At 43.6% G+C, this 22,389-nt stretch overlaps 2 protein-coding genes and 1 long non-coding RNA gene across 4 annotated transcripts; all 3 read left to right on the plus strand.

Annotated features, from left to right (window-relative positions):
* The first annotated feature begins 2,581 nt into the window (after positions 1-2,581).
* On the plus strand, positions 2,582-4,586 carry LOC103628557 (protein RRP6-like 2). The gene is made up of 4 exons (XM_008648733.1): positions 2,582-2,935; positions 3,564-3,719; positions 4,257-4,415; positions 4,488-4,586. The coding sequence occupies exons 1-4, from the start codon at positions 2,582-2,584 to the stop codon at positions 4,584-4,586; spliced, it is 768 nt and encodes a 255-aa protein (XP_008646955.1).
* Positions 4,587-4,691: 105 nt separating this feature from the next.
* LOC118473189 (uncharacterized) lies at positions 4,692-5,140 on the plus strand. Its single transcript, XR_004852283.1, has 3 exons — positions 4,692-4,788; positions 4,894-4,944; positions 5,081-5,140. It is a non-coding gene; the product is annotated as an uncharacterized lncRNA (long non-coding RNA).
* Positions 5,141-17,750: 12,610 nt separating this feature from the next.
* LOC100285155 (vascular plant one zinc finger protein) lies at positions 17,751-20,708 on the plus strand. Of its 2 annotated transcripts, none has more exons than XM_035961497.1 (4): positions 17,751-18,218; positions 18,326-18,619; positions 19,199-19,724; positions 19,836-20,708. In XM_035961497.1, exons 1-4 carry the CDS (start codon positions 17,787-17,789, stop codon positions 20,426-20,428), a joined length of 1,845 nt encoding a protein of 614 aa, XP_035817390.1. In that variant the 5' UTR covers positions 17,751-17,786; the 3' UTR covers positions 20,429-20,708. The 2 variants fall into 2 exon arrangements, with proteins under 2 accessions (XP_035817390.1, NP_001151521.2); NM_001158049.2 differs by having other exon boundaries at positions 17,897-18,218; positions 19,809-20,684.
* The last annotated feature ends 1,681 nt before the right edge of the window (positions 20,709-22,389 follow it).

Consider the following 22,389-nt stretch of genomic DNA (forward strand, 5'->3'; position numbering starts at 1 on the left):
GTCTCAGTTTAAAGTTTTTACATGCCAAAGCGAAAATTCTTGGAGCTAAGCTAATGGACCGTATCTTGGGTGAAGATGGCAACTTGTATTAGGAAGGTGGCGTCAGAGGTGTTTGGAGTGACCAAAGGGAGCGACAGTGAATATAAGGATACTTGGTGGTGGCAGTGAATCTAATGAATAATGTTACAAGAGCTTGTTCTATGACAGGAGTGCGGTCAGCATAGAGAGGTATAAAGTGGCAAAGAAGACTGCAAAGCGAGCTGTGAGTGAAGCAAAGGATCGAGCCTATGATGATCTTTACCGAAGACTAAGTACAAAGGAAGGGGAGAAATATGTCTATAAGATAGTTAGGATTCGAGAAAGAAAGACGAGAGATCTCAACCAAGTTAAATGTATTAAAGATGAAATGGATCAACTCTTGGTGAAGAATCAAGTATCTCGATGCAAGTATAGATGCACTGTGACAGAAGAATTTCATCAGCAAAATGTTTTCCCATATTACCGCATTTCTACTAAAACGGAACGATAAACTGGAACCTGACTGCATGAGAGCACCTAGAGGGGGGAGGTGAATAGGTGATCCTGTGAAACTTGAAAAACTTAAGCCACAAAACTTGGTTAATCGTTAGCACAATAATTGTCAAGTGGCTAGAGAGGAGTCAAAACACAATAACCACAAGAAATCAATCACAGAGATGGCACGGTGGTTATCCCGTGGTTCGGCCAAGACCAACGCTTGCCTACTCCACGTTGTGGCGTCCCAACGGACGAGGGTTGCAATCAACCCCTCTCAAGCGGTCCAAAGACCCACTTGAATACCACGATGTTTTGCTTGCTTTTTCTCAATCCCGTTTGCGAGGAATCTCCACAACTTGGAGCCTCTCGCCCTTACACTTGAAATTCACAAAGAAGCACGGAGCAAGGGTGGGATTAGCAACACACACAAGACTAGAAATCACAGCAACTCCACGCACACAAGTCGCAACAAGAGCTCGCAACGCAGCTCAATGAATTCACAACTCCACTAGAGCTCTATATGCTAACACAATGAATCAAAGGCGCGGAATCGATGTCTTGGTGCTTAGGAATGTTGTAGGAATGCTTGGTGTACTCCTCCATGCGCCTAGGGGTCTCTTTTATAGCCCCAAGGCAGCTAGGAGCCGTTGAGAACAATCTGGGAAGGCAATTCTTGCCTTCTGTCGCGTGGCGCACCGGACAGTCCGGTGCACACCGGACACTGTCCGGTGCCAGATTTCTTTCCTTAACAGACCAGCCGACCGTTGGCAGACTTGGAGCCGTTGGCGCACCGGACATGTCTGGTGCACACCGGACAGTCCGGTGCCCCCTTCTAGTCGTTGGCTCGGCCACGTGTCCCGCGCAGATCGCGCGGCCGACCGTTGGCCCGGCCGACCGTTGGCTCACCGGACAGTCCGGTGCACACCGGACAGTCCGGTGCACACCGGACAGTCCGGTGAATTATAGTCGTACGTCGCCGGTGAATTCCCGAGAGCAGCCACTTCGCTCGAACCAGCCTGGCGCACCGGACACTGTCCGGTGCACCACCGGACAGTCCGATGCTCCCACACCACAACATAAACCCCCCTATAGCAACGCATCCGCAGCAACACATGATTTTATGCGTTGTAAGAAATTAGCGGGCAACGCTTAATATGCGTTGCAAGCATCATCCGTTAAATTATTAGAGTTATGGCAACACTTTATGTGTACCATCCGTTGTGTTAAATAGGATACGGAAACATTTAATATGTGTTACTAGCCGAATGTATTGATTAACTAGTATGTGACAACCATTAATATGTCTTGCTAGTAACATTTAATATTTAAATTCAGAAAAACACTCAATTTGAATGATTTGAAGTACAATAAATTAAACCAAATATTGTCCTTTTAGATTTCGATCTACCAAAACCCTATCACACAGGGAGACACAAGCGGCCTGAACCACCTACCCACGCCGCCGCTGGCCACCTGCCATGGCCCCAGTCGCCTTCGCAAAAGTCCCCAATCCCGCCGGCGGCCTCTGCACGCCTAGCCGCAGACCTCTTTGTCAGTGCGCCAAAATCTACTGAACTACCTACCCACCTCAAACCCTAACCCCAAGCCATCGCAGAAGAGGGTGACGAAGTAAAACAAGCAGCTGCCTCCCGACGCCGATCCAGAGGCTTTTGCCCGCCGACGCACGACGGGACGAGCAGCCGATGAACACGGCCACTCAACTTTCATAGTTTCATCACGAGTACCACCTGAGCAGCGGAGTCGCGGACAGCCGGACACCATCACATCAAACCTCCACCGCCGTCAATATAAGCGACAGTTGAAACCGCCAGCCGTTCCTACCCACCCTCCTCCCCGCCCCCGGTCCGCCCCCCACCTCAATTCCACACCCCCCGGCGAGGCCGCGGGGCGCCCGCGCCCAAACACCAAAACCCTAGCTCCCCACCCACCCACCAACCTCCAAGCACCGGAGGCCGCCGCGCGCTCGCCCACGGTCGCCACGGATGCGCGCGGCCCGCTCGCGGACCTCGACGACGCCCCGCTCGCGCGCCGCTGCTGTTCCGCCATGGATGAGCCCGAGAAAGTGAGGGGCAGGGAGGATGCGGCGTCGGGCCACGAGGCTGGCGGCGCCGAGGAGGCCGGGGATGGGTTCCAGCTCGTGATCCATGGCAAGAAGAAGAAGAGGGCGGCCAGCGGCCAGGACTGCGGGACTGCTGGCTCTGGCTTTGGCGCCGGGCCAGTGCGGGCGTTGACCAGGGAGAAGGGAGCCGCGCCGGTGCCGGGGGCCAAGGTGCCTTTCCACGATCCAAGCATTCCCCGGCCGCAGGACGTGTACAAAATCAGAGTGGATAACTACAAGCCATTCGAGCATGTCTGGCTGGAGCGCAGCGAAGACGGCACCCGACATGTTCACCCGCTGGTCAGTGATACACTATCCTGTTGCTGCTTCTCTATGTTTTGGTGAGTTCTAACGGAATGGAGGAGCTATAAACTCATTGATCGATGTGTAAGACATGGAAATGGCTTGGGTAAAATAGTAACATTTGTTGAATCAAATACTATTGTTGCCGTTCCCCATCGTTTGGTGTGTTTAGACTGGATGTGTTGGGCAGATGGTGCCCAAAGTTTATGAGACACAGAATGAGTACAAATAATCTGATTGCTGTATATACGGGGGTAAAATTTCAACAGAACATCGGAAAATGGTTTTAGGATAGCATGTGATCGTGTGTATAAATGGAAGAGGAAATGTGTAACACATTTTTGCAAGGATATTACCTGCTTTTGACAAACAACAGTGAATCATAGGCATGTTGATATGGGAGAATTAGTATGCATGTTGGTATTTTCAAAGCTGAAGGTAGTCTTTTCATGCACAACGATATGTACCATACTAACAGGTGAAAATAAAATCAGTGTGGTGCTTTTCTTTTAAAAAACATAGGCCTGCTCTAAGTCTAGTGTTTATCTTCTGTATATTTTTGTCAGTGTCATAATTTCCTTGCATCCGTATCCATTTATGAGTTTTAACTTGTTTTTTGTTGCAGGAAAACCTACCTGTTGAACAGTTCGTTGACAGAAATGTTCCTGACAGAGAACCAGTGAAGCCAGCTGATTTAGAGGATACACCATTTACGCTGGTTCAAGATCACAAAGGCTTAACAGAATTAGCTAAGAAGTTGAAGAGCGTAACTGAATTTGCTGTAAGCATTTGTAACTAATGTTTTTGTTTTATCAAATGAATCTATGATACTTAGATGCCTCTTATGTTGATACTGAATACTGAAGTTCATCTGTCAAGTATTTTTCCCTGTGCTGCATACATTTTTTTATCTGAAAGAACTGTCAGCATGCCTTCCCTGCAGGTTTTTGCCCTTGCGAGGCATATTTCATGCACACATATCACCACAGTTCTCAAAAAATGTTTTAGTTACATGTGTAATACTGCTATATGTTAGTGGTTGTGGAATGTGCATTGGACCTGACAGTCTTTATACTAGCATTATCGAAAAGTTCTTAAGCTAGATTACTTTTGTGACTGTTTGACATGAACAATATAGTGCAACTTTGGTTGTTATATAAACAAGATACCTCCTATGTTTTGTTTCTTCATCTTATAGAATGAGTTTTACGCCCTTTTATGTTCTAGGCTATCTGACATGCAATAGAATAAATTCCATGGACTTCATGATACTAGCAATTTAATGATTGCCTCTATAATTTTTTTGCTCCATTTTCAGGTAGATCTGGAGCATAATCAATATAGGTCATTTCAGGGCTTCACCTGCTTGATGCAGATTTCAACAAGAACAGAAGACTTTATTGTGGACACTCTTAAGCTACGCCTATACATTGGTCTCTATTTGCAAGAGCCTTTCAAAGATCCAACAAAGAGAAAGGTTTTTAAAAACTACAAAATAATGCCTCTATGTACTCGAATTTCTGGTTTTCATTCGTTTTTGGTCAAATAGGTAATGCATGGTGCGGATCGTGATATAATGTGGCTCCAGCGGGACTTCCACATCTATGTGTGCAATCTTTTTGACACAGGACAAGTATGTGTAAATTAGGGTCAATAATACCATGATTCTGATTCTGCCACCCAATTTTCTTATTTCTTTATTCTTCCTGGAAACCCTCCTATTTAATGTTTAATAGACTGAAGATTGCTTTTCTTTCTAACGATAATCAGGCTTCAAGGGTCTTACAGATGGAGAGAAACAGCCTTGAGCACCTATTGCTTCATTTTTGTGGAGTAACAGCAAAGAAGGAGTAAGGCTCTATCCAATAAATAATTTACAAAGATCCACTCTGACCTCCCTTGTATCTACAATGGGACTTTCTTTTCTCTGATTAAGGCATGCCTTTTTCTTGTAGGTATCAAAATGCAGACTGGAGGTCGAGACCACTTCCTGATGAAATGATCAAGTATTATGCATATACCCTATTCTGAATTTCTTTTCTGTTGACTGTTGAGTTTGGTGTTGGATATTTTTGTGTTTGCTGCTTTTATTTTTTGCTGGCTTGCTATCAGTTATATATAAGTGGATTTACTTCTGCCTAGGTATGCTAGAGAAGATACACACTATCTGCTGTACATATATGACTTAATGAGACAGGCCCTATTCTGAATTTCTTTTTTGTTGTGTTTGGTGTTGGATATTTTTTTGTTTGCTGCTTTTATTTATTTCTGACTTGCCATCAGTTATATATAAGTGGCTTTACTTCTGCCCAGGTATGCTAGAGACTATAACATGTTGGTATTAATTACCAAAAATCTAACATGTCGGTAAGGCTGCATTTTCAATTATATTTACGAACATCTAGTTTTATTTTTATAATGCATCTACCTTATTTCCCTTTATGAATTCCCACTCAATTTATGATGTGATTAACACTACTATTATACGATTGATTCCCACTCAATTTATGATGTCATTAACACTACTAACATCTGTCTTCACAAGTTTATGTTCTTTTCAATGTGTGGGTACATCTTGGCATGAGCTAAGTTATACCAGACCACCTGTTAGATTTTTGGTAATTAATTTTGCAAGCTGCCCATCTTTCTATTTAAGTTCGTTGCTTGTCTTTTAGGCTATTCTCACATAAACCATTATGCAGGTTATATAGGAAATAAGGAAAAGACGCTTGAGGAGATCAGGCAAGATCTTTGCCTGGTATGAAAACACATGTCTATAGTAGCATCTAGATTCCTTTGTCAGGTTGCACAACTTTTTATTACTAAAACATTTCTAGCAGTGTTAATTTTCTTGGCATCATGTTATCATCTATATTGTGTTACTTACTGTGGATTATCCTAAGCTTTAATGTCAAAACTAGCAGTATATATTTTCACTTCCCTGTGAGTATCAACAAATCTCATGATATTTGACTTTTGTAACTTATGTTATCCGCAAATTTGAAGTTGAGGGGCATTGACCAGATAAAAGCTATCAGTATTTGGCTACTATGATTTCTGGTCTGAACTTTTATCCTCAATTTTGCAGTCCAGCGGAAATGTTTGAGCGAGTGATTGGTCGCCTTTGATCACTATATTACTAGCAACAATAGCAGCCATCATTGGCTCCTATTCTTGGTCGTGCATTTCTTGGTAGGCTCGTTCATACTTGCGCTCTCCTTTGATCTTCATTTCTCAGTTTGTTCATTCCTATGCTCTCCTATCGCACTATTGTATTCTTTTGCACATTTTTTTTTCTGAAATGCTTTCTTATTGTTCATCAGATTCAGTACCTAGGATGAAGTTTCAGGGCTGCCAGATTTTAGTTTCAGAGCTGCAAGATTTCTGCAGAATTTGAAGACTATGCTACCAAAAAAGCTTTCCTAGTTTACCTATGATGCAGTTTAGTATAGTTTAGAATTAGTCATATGTTTATATCTGTCTCCAGAAATATTTGTACACACATGAAGTGGTGATTATTTTAAGTTGTGCTACTCTGTATATTGACTATTTTATTTCAATGAGAAATGGTTTGTCCATTGCAATCGTGTTTTTGCCTAGGATGAATTGGAGCTTCTCATTTTATTAATGGCAAATATTGTTGTATATCAATTTCTATTCAATAAATGGTTTATTTCTTGTAACAATATATGTGCTCTCACAAATTTGATCTAAATGTTGCCATTGTCATACGGTTCAACAACATTGCAACACATAAATGTGCTGCCATAAATCTAAGCAAAATGTTGCCAAATCCACCGGTACAAACACATGTAACCGTTGCAGTAGGGAATAAATAGCCGTTGCGACCGAGCAACGCTTATAGTCATGGCTTACCAACATATATATAAGTGTTGCAGTAGACCCTAGCAACGCCAGCATAGGCAACACATAATTATGCGTTGGTATAAGCCTTAGCAACACTTATTTCAACTTCTAGCAACACATGAATGTGTTGCAATAGGGGGGGTATTTTTGTAGTGCCAGACTGAGCAGATTCTTGGCTGCTCGAGCCAAGACATTTCCAATTGGATTTTTCCAATTTCCAGCACTTAGACACAATACATTAGTCCATAAAACAATGTACTAAGTCTGAGAAACATACCTTTATCCTTGGTTTGTACTTTGTCCACCATTTTACATTTAAGCACTTGTGTTAGACACTAAATCACCAAAATACTTAGAAATGGCCCAAGGGCACATTTCCCTTTCAATCTCCCCCTTTTTGGTGATTTATGCCAACACAATATAAAGCAAGTAGAACAAATACAAACTTACTTCAAATAAGAACTCAAATTGTTTTGATTCAAATTTGACATATATGGATCACTCTTTGCCACCACTTGGTTTGTTTTTGCAAATCAAACTCAAATTTCTATCTCTAAGTCAAACTCACATGTTAAGACATAAAGAGAGTCATTCCAAGAGAAATTGATTTAAGATTTCAAAAACTCCCCTTTTTCCCATAATCAACTTCTCCCCACAAGAAACCAACTTTTGACAAGAGAGACAGTAAAAGAGTTTTGACAAAACAAAAGCTCTATTCTACTATTTTCAAAATCTCTCAAGTGGTAGCTGATCCATTTATCGCTTTGGCCTTTATTTTCTCCCCCTTTGGCATCAAGCACCAAAACGGGATCAATCTTGGCCCAAGAACCCCATTGCCTCACCAAAATCTTCAATAAGAATACAAAGGCAATAAGAGTACATGAGATGAACTTGGAATAAGTTACCCTCTCATCGGAGTGCAGTGGAAGTCTTTCATGGTCCAAGTCCACCTTTTCCCTTTCAAACCTCCTTTGAGACTAAAACAAGCAAGCTCAAGCACATGGTTAGTCTCAAAGGGTCAAGTTATAACACATCTCCCCCTAAACATGTGCATCACTTTGCAACGGACTTGTGAGGTCCAGGGAGTGTTTTTACAACTTGAGCACCATTATTAAGCAACAAAATGCAGAAGAAACATGATCAAAGGCATATACACATGTATGCTATAAATCAATCCAAGTTCCGCGAATCTAAGACATTTAGCTCACTACGCAGCCTGCAAAAGGTCTTCTCATCTAGAGGCTTGGTAAAGATATCGGCTAGCTGGTTCTCGGTGCTAACATGAAACACTTCGATATCTCCCTTTTGCTGGTGGTCTCTCAAAAAGTGATGCCGGATGTCTATGTGCTTTGTGCGGCTGTGCTCAACAGGATTTTCCGCCATGCGGATAGCACTCTCATTATCACATAGGAGTGGGACTTTGCTCAGATTGTAGCCAAAGTCCCTGAGGGTTTGCCTCATCCAAAGTAGTTGCGCGCAACACTGTCCTGCGGCAACATACTCGGCCTCAGCGGTGGATAGGGCAACGGAGGTTTGTTTCTTAGAATTCCATGACACCAGGGACCTTCCTAAGAATTGGCACGTCCCCGATGTACTCTTCCTATCGACCTTACATCCAGCATAATCGGAATCTGAATATCCAATCAAGTCAAAGGTAGACCCCCTTTGGATACCAGAGCCCGAAGCAAGGCGTAGCAACTAAATATCTAAGGATTCGCTTCACCGCCACTAAGTGACACTCCTTAGGATCGGATTGAAATCTAGCACACAGGCATACGCTAAGCATAATGTCAGGTCTACTAGCACATAAATAAAGTAAAGACCCTATCATTGACCGGTATGCTTTTTGATCAACGGACTTACCTCCTTTGTTGAGGTCGGTGTGTCCGTCGGTCCCCATCGGAGTCTTTGCGGGCTTGGCATCCTTCATCCCAAACTGCTTCAGCAAGTCTTGCGTGTACTTTGTTTGAGAGATGAAGGTGCCGTCCTTGAGTTGCTTCACTTGGAACCCAAGGAAGTAGTTCAACTCGCCCATCATCGACATCTCGAATTTCTGCGTCATCACCCTGCTAAATTCTTCACAAGACTTTTTATTAGTAGAACCAAATATTATGTCATCGACATAAATTTGGCACACAAAAAGATCACCGTCACAAGTCTTAGTGAAAAGAGTTGGATCGGCTTTCCCAACCTTGAAAGCATTAGCAATTAAGAAATCTCTAAGGCATTCATACCATGCTCTTGGGGCTTGCTTAAGTCCATAGAGCGCCTTAGAGAGCTTACACACGTGGTCGGGGTACCGTTCATCCTCGAAGCCAGGGAGTTGCTCCACGTACACCTCCTCCTTGATTGGCCCGTTGAGGAAAGCGTTCTTCACATCCATTTGGAACAACCTGAAAGAATGGTGAGCGGCATATGCTAGCAAAATACGAATGGACTCTAGCCTAGCCACAGGAGCAAAAGTCTCCTCAAAGTCCAAACCTGCGACTTGGGCATAACTTTTGCCACAAGTCGAGCCTTATTCCTTGTCACCACCCCATGCTCGTCTTGTTTGTTGCGGAACACCCACTTGGTTCCCACAACATTTTGCTTGGGACGAGGCACCAGTGTCCAAACTTCATTGCACTTGAAGTTGTTGAGCTCCTCTTGCATGGCCAACACCCAGTCCGGATCTAGCAAGGCCTCCTCTACCCTGAAAGGCTCAATAGAAGAGACAAATGAGTAATGCTCACAAAAATTAACTAATCGAGATCGAGTAGTTACTCCCTTGCTAATATCACCCAGAATTTGGTCGACGGGATGATCCCTTTGAATCATCGCTCGAACTTGGGTTGGAGGTGCCGGTTGCGCTTCTTCCTCCATCACATGATCATCTTGTGCTCCCCCTTGATCACACGCCTCTTGTTGATGAACCTGTTCATCGTCTTGAGTTGGGGGAAGCACCATAGTTGAGGAATAAGGCTGATCTTGCTCCTTTTGTTCCTGTGGCCGCACATCTCCAATCGCCATGGTGTGTATAGCGGCCGTCGGAACATCTTCTTCATCTACATCATCACAATCAACAACTTGCTCTCTTGGAGAGCCATTAGTCTCATCAAATACAACGTCGCTAGAGACTTCAACCAAACCCGATGATTTGTTGAAGACCCTATACGCCTTTGTATTTGAGTCATAACCTAACAAAAACCCTTCTACAGCTTTGGGAGCAAACTTAGACTTTCTACCCTTCTTCACTAGAATGTAGCATTTGCTCCCAAATACACGAAAGTAAGATACATTGGGTTTGTTACCGGTTAGAAGCTCATACAACGTCTTCTTGAGGAGGCGATGAAGGTAGACCCTGTTGATGGTGTGGCAAGCCGTGTTCACAGCTTCCGACCAAAAGCACTCGGGGGTCTTGAACTCTCCTAGCATCGTCCTCGCCATATCGATGAGCGTCCTGTTCTTCCTCTCTACCACACCATTTTGTTGTGGTGTGTAGGGAGCGGAGAACTCGTGCTTGATCCCTTCCTCCTCAAGGAACTCCTCCACTTGAAGGTTCTTGAACTCGGACCCGTTGTCGCTTCTTATCTTCTTCACTTTGAGTTCAAACTCATTTTGTGCTCTCCTTAGGAAGCGCTTGAGGGTCCCTTGGGTTTCAGACTTATCCTGCAAAAAGAACACCCAAGTGAAGCGGGAAAAGTCATCAACAATAACTAGACCATACTTACTTCCTCCTATGCTTAGATAGGTGACGGGTCCGAAGAGGTCCATATGTAGCAACTCCAAGGGTCTTGATGTGGTCATCACATTCTTGCTGTGATGTGCTCCTCCCACTTGTTTACCTGCCTGACAAGCTGCACAAGGTCTATCTTTTTCGAATTGCACATTAGTTAATCCTATCACGTGTTCTCCCTTTAGAAGCTTGTGAAGGTTCTTCATTCCCACATGTGCTAAGCGGCGATGCCACAGCCAGCCCATGCTAGTCTTAGCAATTAAGCATGCATCTAGACCGGTCTCTTCTTTTGCAAATTCAACTAAGTAAAGCTTGCCATCTAATACACCCTTAAAAGCTAGTGAACCATCACTTCTTCTAAAGACAGACACATCTATGTTTGTGAATAAACAGTTATATCCCATATTGCATAATTGACTAACAGATAGTAAATTATATCCCAGAGACTCAACTAAAAACACATTAGAAATAGAGTGCTCATTTGAGATTGCAATTTTACCTAACCCTTTTACCTTGCCTTGGTTCCCATCACCGAATATTATTGAATCTTGGGAATCCTTATTCTTGACGTAGGAGGTGAACATCTTCTTCTCCCCCGTCATATGGTTTGTGCATCCGCTGTCGATAATCCAGCTTGAGCCCCCGGATGCATAAACCTGCAAGGCAAATTTAGGCTTGGGTCTTAGGTACCCAACTCTTGTTGGGTCCTACAAGGTTAGTCACAATTTCCTTAGGGACCCAAATGCAAGCTTTATCACCCTTGCATTTTGCCCCTAATTTCCTAGCAACTATCTTCCTATCCTTTCTACAAATAGCAAAGGAAGTATTTAAAGCATGATAAATTGTAGAGGGACCATTCATAACTTTTCTAGTCACATGAACAGTGTTCTTCCTAGGCACATGATTAATAGCATTTCTCCTAGCTACGTTTCTGCCATGCATATAGGAAGAACTAGAAGCAAACATAGCATAAGAGTCAAAAGCATCATTACAACTCCTATAAGTATTTCTAGGTTGTCTCCTATCATGGTACATAAAAGCATGGTTCTTTTGCACACTACTAGCCATAGGAGCCTTCCCTTTCTCCTTGGCGGAGATGGGAGTCTTATGACTTGTTAATTCTTGGCTTCTCTCTTGAAGCCAAGACCATCCTTAATTGAGGGATGTCTACCAATCGTGTAGGCATCCCTAGCAAATTTTAGTTTATCAAATTCACTCTTGCTAGCCTTAAGTTGAGCATTAAGACTAGTCAATTCATCATTAAGCTTGGCAATTGTAACTAAGTGTTCATTGCAAGCATCAATGTCAAAATCTTTACATCTATTGCAAATGACAACATTTTCTGCACAAGTTGTTGATTTACTAGCTATTTTTAACTTAGCATTCAAATCATCATTTATGCTCTTTAAGTTAGAAATAGAATTATGACATGTAGACAACTCACAAGAAAACATTTCATTTCTCTTAATTTCTAAAGCAAGAGATTTTTGTGCTTCTACAAACTTATCATGTTCTTCATATAAGAGGTCATCTTGCTTTTCTAGTAGCCTATTCTTATCATTTAGGGCATCAATCAATTCATTTATCTTATCTATCTTAGATCTATCTAAGCCCTTGAATAAGCATGAATAGTCTATGTCATCATCATCACTAGACTCATCATCACTAGAAGAAGCATAAGTGGAGTCTCGAGTACTCACCTTCTTCTCCCTTGCCATAAGGCATGTGTGACGCTCGTTGGGGAAAAGGGATGACTTGTTGAAGGCGGTGGCGGCGAGTCCTTCATTGTCGGAGTCGGAAGAGGAGCAGTCCGAGTCCCACTCCTTGCCTAGATGCGCCTCACCCTTTGCCTTCTTATAGTTCTTCTTCTTCTCCCTCTTGTTCCCTTGATCCTGATCACTATCATTGTCGGGACAGTTAGCAATAAAATGACCAAGCTTACCACATTTGAAGCATGAGCGCTTCCCCTTTGTCTTGGTCTTGCTTGGCTGCCCCTTGCGGCCTTTTAGCGCCGTCTTGAATCTCTTGATGATGAGAGCCATCTCTTCATCATTAAGTCCGGCCGCCTCAATTTGTGCCACCTTGCTAGGTAGCATCTCCTTGCTTCTTGTTGCCTTGAGAGCAAGAGGTTGAGGCTCATTGATTGGACCGTTTAGAGCGTCGTCGACGTATCTCGCCTCCTTGATCATCATCCGCCCGCTTACGAATTTTCCGAGTACCTCCTCGGGCGTCATCGTCGTGTACCTGGGATTCTCACGAATATTGTTTACGAGATGAGGATCAAGAACGGTAAAGGACCTTAGCATTAGGCGGACGGCATCGTGGTCCGTCCATCGCGTGCTTCCGTAGCTCCTTATTTTGTTGATAAGGGTCTTGAGTCGGTTGTAAGTCTGGGTTGGCTCCTCTCCCCTTATCATTGCGAATCGTCCAAGCTCGCCCTCCACCAACTCCATTTTAGTAAGCATGGTGATGTCGTTCCCCTCGTGAGAGATCTTGAGGGTGTCCCATATCTGCTTGGCATTGTCCAAGCCGCTCACCTTATTGTACTCTTCCCTGCACAAAGATGCTAATAGAACAGTAGTAGCTTGTGCATTTCTATGGATTTGTTCATTTATAAGCATAGGGCTATCCGAGCTATCAAATTTCATTCCATTCTCTACAATCTCCCATATGCTCGGATGGAGAGAGAATAAGTGACTACGCATTTTGTGACTCCAAAATCTGTAGTCCTCCCCATCAAAGTGTGGAGGTTTACCAAGAGGAATGGAAAGCAAATGCGAATTCGAACTATGTGGAATACGAGAATAATCAAATGAAAAGTTTGAATTGACCGTCTTCCTGTAGTCGTTGTCGTCGTCCTTTTGGGAAGAAGTAGACTCATCGCTATCGTCGTAGTAGACGATCTCCTTGATGCGCCTTGTCTTCTTCTTCTTCCCATCTTTGCGCTTGTGGCCCGAGCCCGAGTCAGTAGGCTTGTCATTCTTCGGCTCGTTGACGAAGGACTCCTTCTCCTTGTCGTTGATCACGATTCCCTTCCCCTTAGGATCCATCTCTTCGGGCGGTTAGTCCCTTTCTTGAAGAGAACGACTCTGATACCAATTGAGAGCACCTAGAGGGGGGGGGGTGAATAGGTGATCCTGTGAAACTTGAAAAACTTAAGCCACAAAACTTGGTTAATCGTTAGCACAATAATTGCCAAGTGGCTAGAGAGGAGTCAAAACACAATAACCACAAGAAATCAATCACAGAGATGGCACGGTGGTTATCCCGTGGTTCGGCCAAGACCAACGCTTGTCTACTCCACGTTGTGGCGTCCCAACGGACGAGGGTTGCAATCAACCCCTCTCAAGCGGTCCAAAGACCCACTTGAATACCACGGTGTTTTGCTTGCTTTTTCTCAATCCCGTTTGCGAGGAATCTCCACAACTTGGAGCCTCTCGCCCTTACACTTGAAATTCACAAAGAAGCACGGAGCAAGGGTGGGATTAGCAACACACACAAGACTAGAAATCACAGCAACTCCACGCACACAAGTCGCAACAAGAGCTCGCAACGCAGCTCAATAAGTTCACAACTCCACTAGAGCTCTATATGCTAACACAATGAATCAAAGGCGCGGAATCGATGTCTTGGTGCTTAGGAATGTTGTAGGAATGCTTGGTGTACTCCTCCATGCGCCTAGGGGTCTCTTTTATAGCCCCAAGGCAGCTAGGAGCCGTTGAGAACAATCTGGGAAGGCAATTCTTGCCTTCTGTCGCGTGGCGCACCGGACAGTCCGGTGCACACCGGACACTGTCCGGTGCCAGATTTCTTTCCTTAACAGACCAGCCGACCGTTGGCAGACTTGGAGCCGTTGGCGTACCGAACATGTCCGGTGCACACCGGACAGTCCGGTGCCCCCTTCTAGCCGTTGGCTCGGCCACGTGTCCTGCGCAGATCGCGCGGCCGACCGTTGGCCCACCGGACAGTCCGGTGCACACTGGACAGTCCGGTGAATTATAGCCGTACGTCGCCGGTGAATTCCCGAGAGCAGCCACTTCGCTCGAACCAGCCTGGCGCACCGGACACTGTCCGGTGCACCACCGGACAGTCCGGTGCTCCCAGACTGAGCAGATTCTTGGCTGCTCGAGCCAAGACATTTCCAATTGGATTTTTCCTGTTTCCAGCACTTAGACACAATACATTAGTCCATAAAACAATGTACTAAGTCTGAGAAACATACCTTTATCCTTGGTTTGTACTTTGTCCACCATTTTACATTTAAGTACTTGTGTTAGACACTAAATCACCAAAATATTTAGAAATGGCCCAAGGGCACATTTCCCTTTCACTGCAGCAGAGCGATTCAGTTTTTTTATCATGATGTACAAAACGCACATCCCTTCGGTTCCCAATGGACAAAATTTCAATAACATTAAGACCTTGTTCGGTTATTCTCATTACATATGGATTGAATACGACTGTAAAAAAATAAGAAGTTTAACTTATTTAGAATTTAAACTCACCTAATCTCACTCAATTCACATGGATTGAGAGCTAACTGAATAAGTCCTAATCGAATTTAAGAATCACCTTGCCAAGAACCAATTAAAGAAAAACTTATTTAACGCTGATTGGATCTCTATTGCTCCTTTGAGTTAGTTTCATTATCCAAGCAACGTTTCTCGGATGTAATAATTGTCTTGTATTGGCTGTACGTATTATCATGCTAGAGCCGGAACTCATCTTTCAATTATCAAAAAATAAAAAGAACCAACTTTTTCTCCTTGGCCTGATGGGAAAGGTCCTCTCGACAGATATATGTAATTTCCCTGCTCCAGAGATAGCCTTTGGATCTCATTAAGCGCTTCGGCATCAGCCCTCATGTATGTCCACCAATACTCTAAAATTGTTTTTGGATACAGATATCAGAACATCTTATATAAAATGCAATGTGTAGCAGTAGCCCGTGGCCTACATAGCCAAATTTACTTCTGTATGAGACATTCCATTCCTAAACTTTGTGCCACCTATTGAGCAAAACTCGAACAGAAGAGCTTTATACAAGATACATAAAAAATCATGAAATGCATGCATGGTACCATATGCTGGCATGGACCATGTTTTTTTTTAAATATCTAGATCCAACTGGTTCCGATGGAGCGACTACACCAAAGGCCACTGTATATATTCTCCAGGTCCAGTTGCTGGGTTCAAAACTTTTAAAAGTGTGTTGTCCAAAAAAAAAAAATCAAAAAATAACAGTTCACTGACAGCAACTTTGTGTATGCATACGCAAGTTGAATCTATTATCCAGTACAGTTTTCATGCATACTTCCTCTAATTATGGGGTCAACATAACCAAAACATACTTAGGTCTTACTGCACTTATAATGTTCCTATTTTTGGTGATTGTAAACAATACAGTTAAAGCTTACATTTAATTTAAAGTTGACCCCTTATATACCTACTACAACTGTGAAGCACGTAAATAGAAGCACACGTAAATAGTCGTGTGTGTCGCATCCACCCCACCCGGCTCCCGAGCACGCAAATTTCCAGAAAAAAATCTCAGTGCAAAAATGGTGGTCGTAGGGAAAATCAATCCCAAACCACTGTTTGCAAAGTGAAGTTTAAAATAGAAGATAAGATAGAGGTTCGGACAGAGGGTCTGCTGGAGATAGTCTAAGAAAATATATTGTAAATACACACACAAATATTTTGTAAATAAAGGTTTACTACACCTATCTTGTCGTGGACATAAAGTTGTATAAAGTGCACGTCTTCACCATGCCACGGTACCCAGCATGTCTTGTTGCAACAACAATGTCTTGTTGCAACAACAAATATGTCCTATCTTAGTGGTAGCTACGAGAGTCCATGTCATTGAGTATGACGTAGTTGGTAAACGATGTATTTGTTTATACCCTATAATGCTTGTAGGTATGCTAATATGTCTAGACGTGGTTAAATTGGTAGTGGCACGCACCACACAGTGTCCATGGGCCATGGGTACGCATGTGACCTTAGTCACGGCATCAATGATTTTCTTGATCACAACATCGTCCACTACATTTAGTACGACTGACACAAGCCTTATCTTGACCGCCTTGTACCATGTGGGTGTCAAAGGTGCATGTGGCATGAGGGCTATATGCCTATATCGCTTGAGGTCCTCCTATCCTTAGGGGGCATCTTGAAAATGTCTAGGAGGCTAATTGTAGGTTCTAGCATGTGGAGACCCTGAACTTGATCGGGTAGGGGGCTTGGTCTTGACCTAGAGGGCCCTAGAGAGACTATATTGCCTCTAGGACCAGGAGGGCCTTGAGGTCCCATTGTGTTACCAAAGGGCGTTAGAGGCTAGGAGACCTCTCGGGACTAGAAGGCCCGAGACTTGGCCATCCGATCTAGAGGGTTCTGGAGATCGGAATGGCTCCATGTGTCGAGGGAGCTTGTAGATCTAGTCTCTCAGCCTAGAGAGTTGTAGACTTAGATGGAGAGTAGGGATGACTTCCTATTGTACTGGCTTCAGATATGCAAGTTTGGTATTAGCTCGATGACTTCTGGTTTGCTTTTGTTGACGTGAAATTGAAAAGTTGTATTGGCGGTATTTAAGATTATGACCTTTCCCGAGCACTGACAATAATCAATGGAAAGTCTATTTGGTACGTATTTGGTATCATAAACGTTATTGTTTTATTATATAAATTTAGCTAAAGTTAAGATGGTTTAACTCTCTAAGAAAGTTGAGATGATTTATAAATTGAATTGAAGGGTGTAGGAATGATTAGTTTATTTACAACCAATGTCCAGTAGCAAATATAGGCATAAAGGAGGAATATCGTAGCTAAAACATGACCGGGCCGAAGGATATTCTACAACAAAATAATGTGCATTGTTGCTTACTATACCTGTATTTTACACCTTCGAAAGTGTTCTTGTACTCCATCTGTTTTAGTAATGGAATATATTCCAGCCTAATTAGAGCCCGTTTGGTTATGCTCGTGCAGCCCGGCTCTATCGACAGCTGTGATATTAGAGTCGGAAAAGTTGCATGGAGCGTGGACGGACAGAGAAGGCAGAGCCATATCTTGGTGCGCTGCCCTTCAATAAAAAAAAGCAGCATATGGTACATCACCCTAGTCAATGTCGAGCGGAGGAGATTCTCCGCGAGAGAGAAACGTGTAAACACACGCGGTCATGACTCATGAGACGACGGCAGTCTCCGTCTCCCGCTGTTATTGGACGGCGCTTTCGGCATTGACGAGCACCGATGCCCTAATCCGCATGCTGGGCCCGGCCGTCGCTTTTCCCAAGGCCGCCGATCCCGACGACGACCCAACAAAGTGGCAGCCAGAAAACTCGGCAGAGCATCTCGCTTGCGAAACAAAGGACGGCGCGCCAGAGGAGGGGAAAGGAAAACAACCACCACGACCCCGTCCATTCCGTTCCACTTCCACCCGAGCTCAGCGATCGCGGCGGCGGATGCGGATGCGGATGGGGAAGGGGCCGTCGTCGCGGGCGGGGTCGCGGCACCGGCAGTTCCGCGCCCGAGCCATGACCCGCGTCGACGACCTCCAGGAGGTCTTCTCGGGCCTGCAGTCCGCGCGCAAGGACTCACGCTCCGCGGACGCCGCCGTCCTCGAGGCGCAGCTCCAGCAGATGCTGCGGGAGTGGCGCTCCGAGCTCAGCGATCCCTCCCCCGCCTCCTCCCTGCAGGTACCGTCCCCCCTTTTGCTTCCTCCGCACATTCCACTCCAACTTTTTTATTTTTGTGTGGCGCGGGCGCGGCTGATGTTTTGTTCGTTGGCTGTGGCTGACGCCAGGGCAACGCCAGGGAACTGTCGGATCCGCCTTCCGATACTCTTCGTCTGCTGCAGTTGGTGGTGGCCGAGGAGGAGGATGACGCCACGAGCAAGATGGTCGAGCAGCAGCAGCAGCAGCCCCCACCTCCGCTCCCAGCTAACCGGAGCCAGGGGCACGCGCATGTTGTGTGCCAGGGCATGAAGCCGGAGCCGCGCGAGGAAGCAGTTGACGTCGCTGTGGACCAGCCGCAGCTGCTGAGTCAGGGGGTTCTGCCTAATGGTGCTGCTACCGCGTCTGCGATGTTCCATGATCAGGTTTTCATTACTCCTTGTTTCCTGTATGCAAGTTTGAACATTTTTTTTTCTTATTTTGGTGGAATGACTGACAGGCAGAGTTACGACCTTTATGAAGAAGATTTATGGTCCGCAGACTAGGATTTATCGCCGACTGTGATCATGTGTTAGTCCTAGAGTCTTCAAATGATCCAGCTAGATTTATCTAGCCTGCACATATGTTCATGTGATCTGCCTCATTTTTAGTTTGGAATCTTGGATTGGTGTGATCTACAAGTAACCTAACCCTCATTAGAACCTTTCTCGGTAGTTTCTGCATCTTTTGGGACAAATTTACTGGGTAGAGCCTCTGCTCTCTGTTTTAGAGTATATATTTAGTAGTCTAGATATTATGTCTAGTAGTCTTTGGTCTCATAAGGACTTGCAATTTGGGGAGAAGAGAGTAATTCTTTGGTCCTAGATATTGCAACATTTTAGATGCTATATGTACTGATTTATATGTAATTATGGCATGCATGTAATTGACATGTCAGTGACTTTAGCTTTGTGCCAATTTCAAAAAAGTTGAAGTCCAATGGAGTTGTGCCAATTTTCTTGCAGCTGTACTATGTGAACCAGGAGCTCACGGTCGAGGATTTTCTTTATGATGATGATTACAAGATAGATCTTTCTGGGTCTAATCTGGATGTCATTAATAACCTAGAAGGGATTGTTCAGCTGGAATATCCAGATCACAATTTGCCGCAAGGGTTAGCCCCTAATGCATACCTTGACATGAATAGTTGTGGGCAGAGTGCCGGGGCTGTTTTCCTGCACATGCCAGATTTGCTCACAACAATGACTTCAGCACCTTCTGCATTCCTGAAGCCAAAATGCGCTCTCTGGGACTGCCCCAGGCCTGCTATTGGATCAGAAAGATGGCATAATTATTGCAGCATGTATCATGCTGATTTGGCTGTGCAGGAAGAGGGCCCTCCAGGCACAATGCCTGTGATCCGTCCAAGAGGCATTGATCTGAAAGATGGCCCCCTGTTTGCTGCTCTTAGTGCAAAAGTCCAAGGAAAAAACGTTGGGGTCCCTATCTGTGAAGGAGCTGCCACTGCAAAGTCTCCATGGAATGCACCTGGTAAGCTTTTCCTTCATGACTTGTGCCTTCACACGGTACTGATGAACGTTTTTACTAATCGTTAGCCATTCTGTATCATTACAGAACTTTTCGATCTTTACATATTTGAAGGTGAATCTATCAGAGAATGGTTGTTTTTTGACAAACCAAGGAGGGCATTTGATAGTGGAAATCGGAAGCAGCGGTCCTTGCCAGACTACAACGGCCGTGGTTGGCATGAATCTAGGAAGCAGGTGATGAAGGACTTTGGGGGTCTGAAGAGGTCCTATTACATGGATCCACAACCATCCAACGGCTATGAATGGCACCTATATGAATATGAGATCAATGACTGTGATGCTTTTGCCTTATATCGGCTTGAATTCAAGTCTTCAGATGCAAAGAAAATTGCAAAATCCAAATTAGGTTGTAATCCACTGAATGAAATTCAGCAGCAAATGGATAGACTCAGTGCAGACAGTCCTGTCGACACCAAACGGACGGCCCGGAGCCGGACAGAGCCTAACCCGATAGATGTCAATACTAACATCTATTCAGTTCCAAACACCACAGTTCAAACTGATGTTCCAAATGCTTATCAGCCAGGGTCACAAGTGGACCAGATGACATATTTGAACGGTAGTGTCGTTTATGGGCCTCATCTGCCGTACGGTTACTCGACTGAAAGAAGTGACTTCTATTGGAACTCAAATGATGGGACATGAGAAGATATAAACACATGTTCGATTTATGGCATATTTGGCCTTCAAGTTCTAACAATTCCCGTTATGATTATTGGGTCAAATCTATTAGCATGACCCCCATCTTCTTGTAATTGTAGTTGGCCCAATCTACAGGAAACATCTCTGAAACAAGGGATGCCAATAGGCAATACTGCAGTTCTATTTTCTGTGGCAACTTTGTCGTTGTAATATAGCCATATCATGATAATAGCACCCTCCTCGATGTGCAGCTGTATGTAACATATATCTCTGGCTTGGTGGACGATAACCGTTAACCAGTCACGTTGGTGCCTCCATTTATCGGTTACGTTGTATGTGTACCATTATTCCTGTTCTGAATCTGGGTGCAATCTTTATCCTCAAACTCCGATTGCACTTGGGTCAGATGGAGTAAAAACCAGCCCACGATCAGACGTGTCACGTGTGAATGAATTCTATATCTAAAGTCACTCACAATCGCACCCCGAACATGTCGAGTTTCGAGTAACCCATTCTTATTCACTGTACATTTTAAATGATATGTACATTTTAAATGATAATTCAACTATAAGTAATTAAGTACCAGCAATAATCGAGTTATATATATAGGATTTTAAGCCTTGTGAATAGCAACAACACATTTCATGAATAATTAATGAAGTTACACATTTAAAATAATTACTATTATATTTTAATTATTTTTTCACAAGATAAAGAATGAACCAAATTTTAGGTCGGATATGGGTCACCCTTAGGTCGAAATAGAAACTCGCACTACCTGTTGGGTTTCGGATCCGTGGGTTAAATTTCCATCCCTAATTGCGATCTTGAAAACTCCCATTAATATTTTGCAGATGCGGGTTTGCGAGTTATTTAGCAACAAAAGATGATGCGAGAAAAAAATGGATTGGGACTTACTTAAAATAAGTTTTTTGGTGTTTGATGATCAATATAATTACTTGGGCTAACATTTTTTTGTTATTGTCTTTGATTATAATTTAAAAGATACATAGTAGGCTTGGATTAAGGTAAAATAGTGATTTAATCAATTAATATCTTAAACAATACATTATATGTTATTTTAAAAATCTACATAAACATGCAAGAGTCAAAGACATAATCTAAAACCAAGCCGGATGTAAAAGCTCACGCAAAAAAAAAAAAGAGAAGAAGGGGCGTTAGACCATACGACCCTAACCGACAAAAGCGAAGGAGCATCGAACCGATAGTGACAAGATGTAAGACCGTATGTTCTCACTTTACATAGCATCGAGCATTTGACCATATGTCACACTATTAACGCTCTGGAGGAGTGTCAGATTATCCTTCCACGAGATCGCCGTACCATCGAGGCAGAGTACGATAATGTATAAAGAGGTTCCAAAGAAGGAATTGGAGCGTCAGACTACATGCCATAGAGTGTGGTCTTGAACGATCGACAACAACTAGTGCTAACATAGTACTAACACTATATTCGTTGAGAGACATTGGACCGTAACACAATGGTCCAATAATGTACTTGTTAGACGGTCCAACGAAGCGTTGGGTTGGATGTTGAAGGTGCAATGATTATATATCTCCTTGAGGTTATATATAGGATCCTAACCGACTATTATAGGTCTATAAGAGTTGACTAACATATTAAGAGAGTTGGGACTTATCTCTAGTAGCTTTAGCTACACCCACATGGTTAAAAGGATATGAAAGTGCATCAATACCTTTGTGGGTTTTAGTGGGTTGAGTGAAAACACTATCAAAGGACTAATCAATTTTCACTAGTGATGAACATTAAATTAAGTATAAAGCATATGTCTTAGGCATGCAAGGTTCAACCTAACAGAACAATGATGGTATTCTACAAAAGATGAAATGGTTATATGAATATAGAATATCACAAGCAATATGAGAAAGCAAACAAGATGAGCATAATTAGCATGAGACTTAAAAAGACTATGAATTGGAGA

The sequence above is a fragment of the Zea mays genome, chromosome 8, assembly GCF_902167145.1.
Source record: "Zea mays cultivar B73 chromosome 8, Zm-B73-REFERENCE-NAM-5.0, whole genome shotgun sequence".
NCBI classification, from domain to species: Eukaryota; Viridiplantae; Streptophyta; class Magnoliopsida; order Poales; family Poaceae; genus Zea; species Zea mays.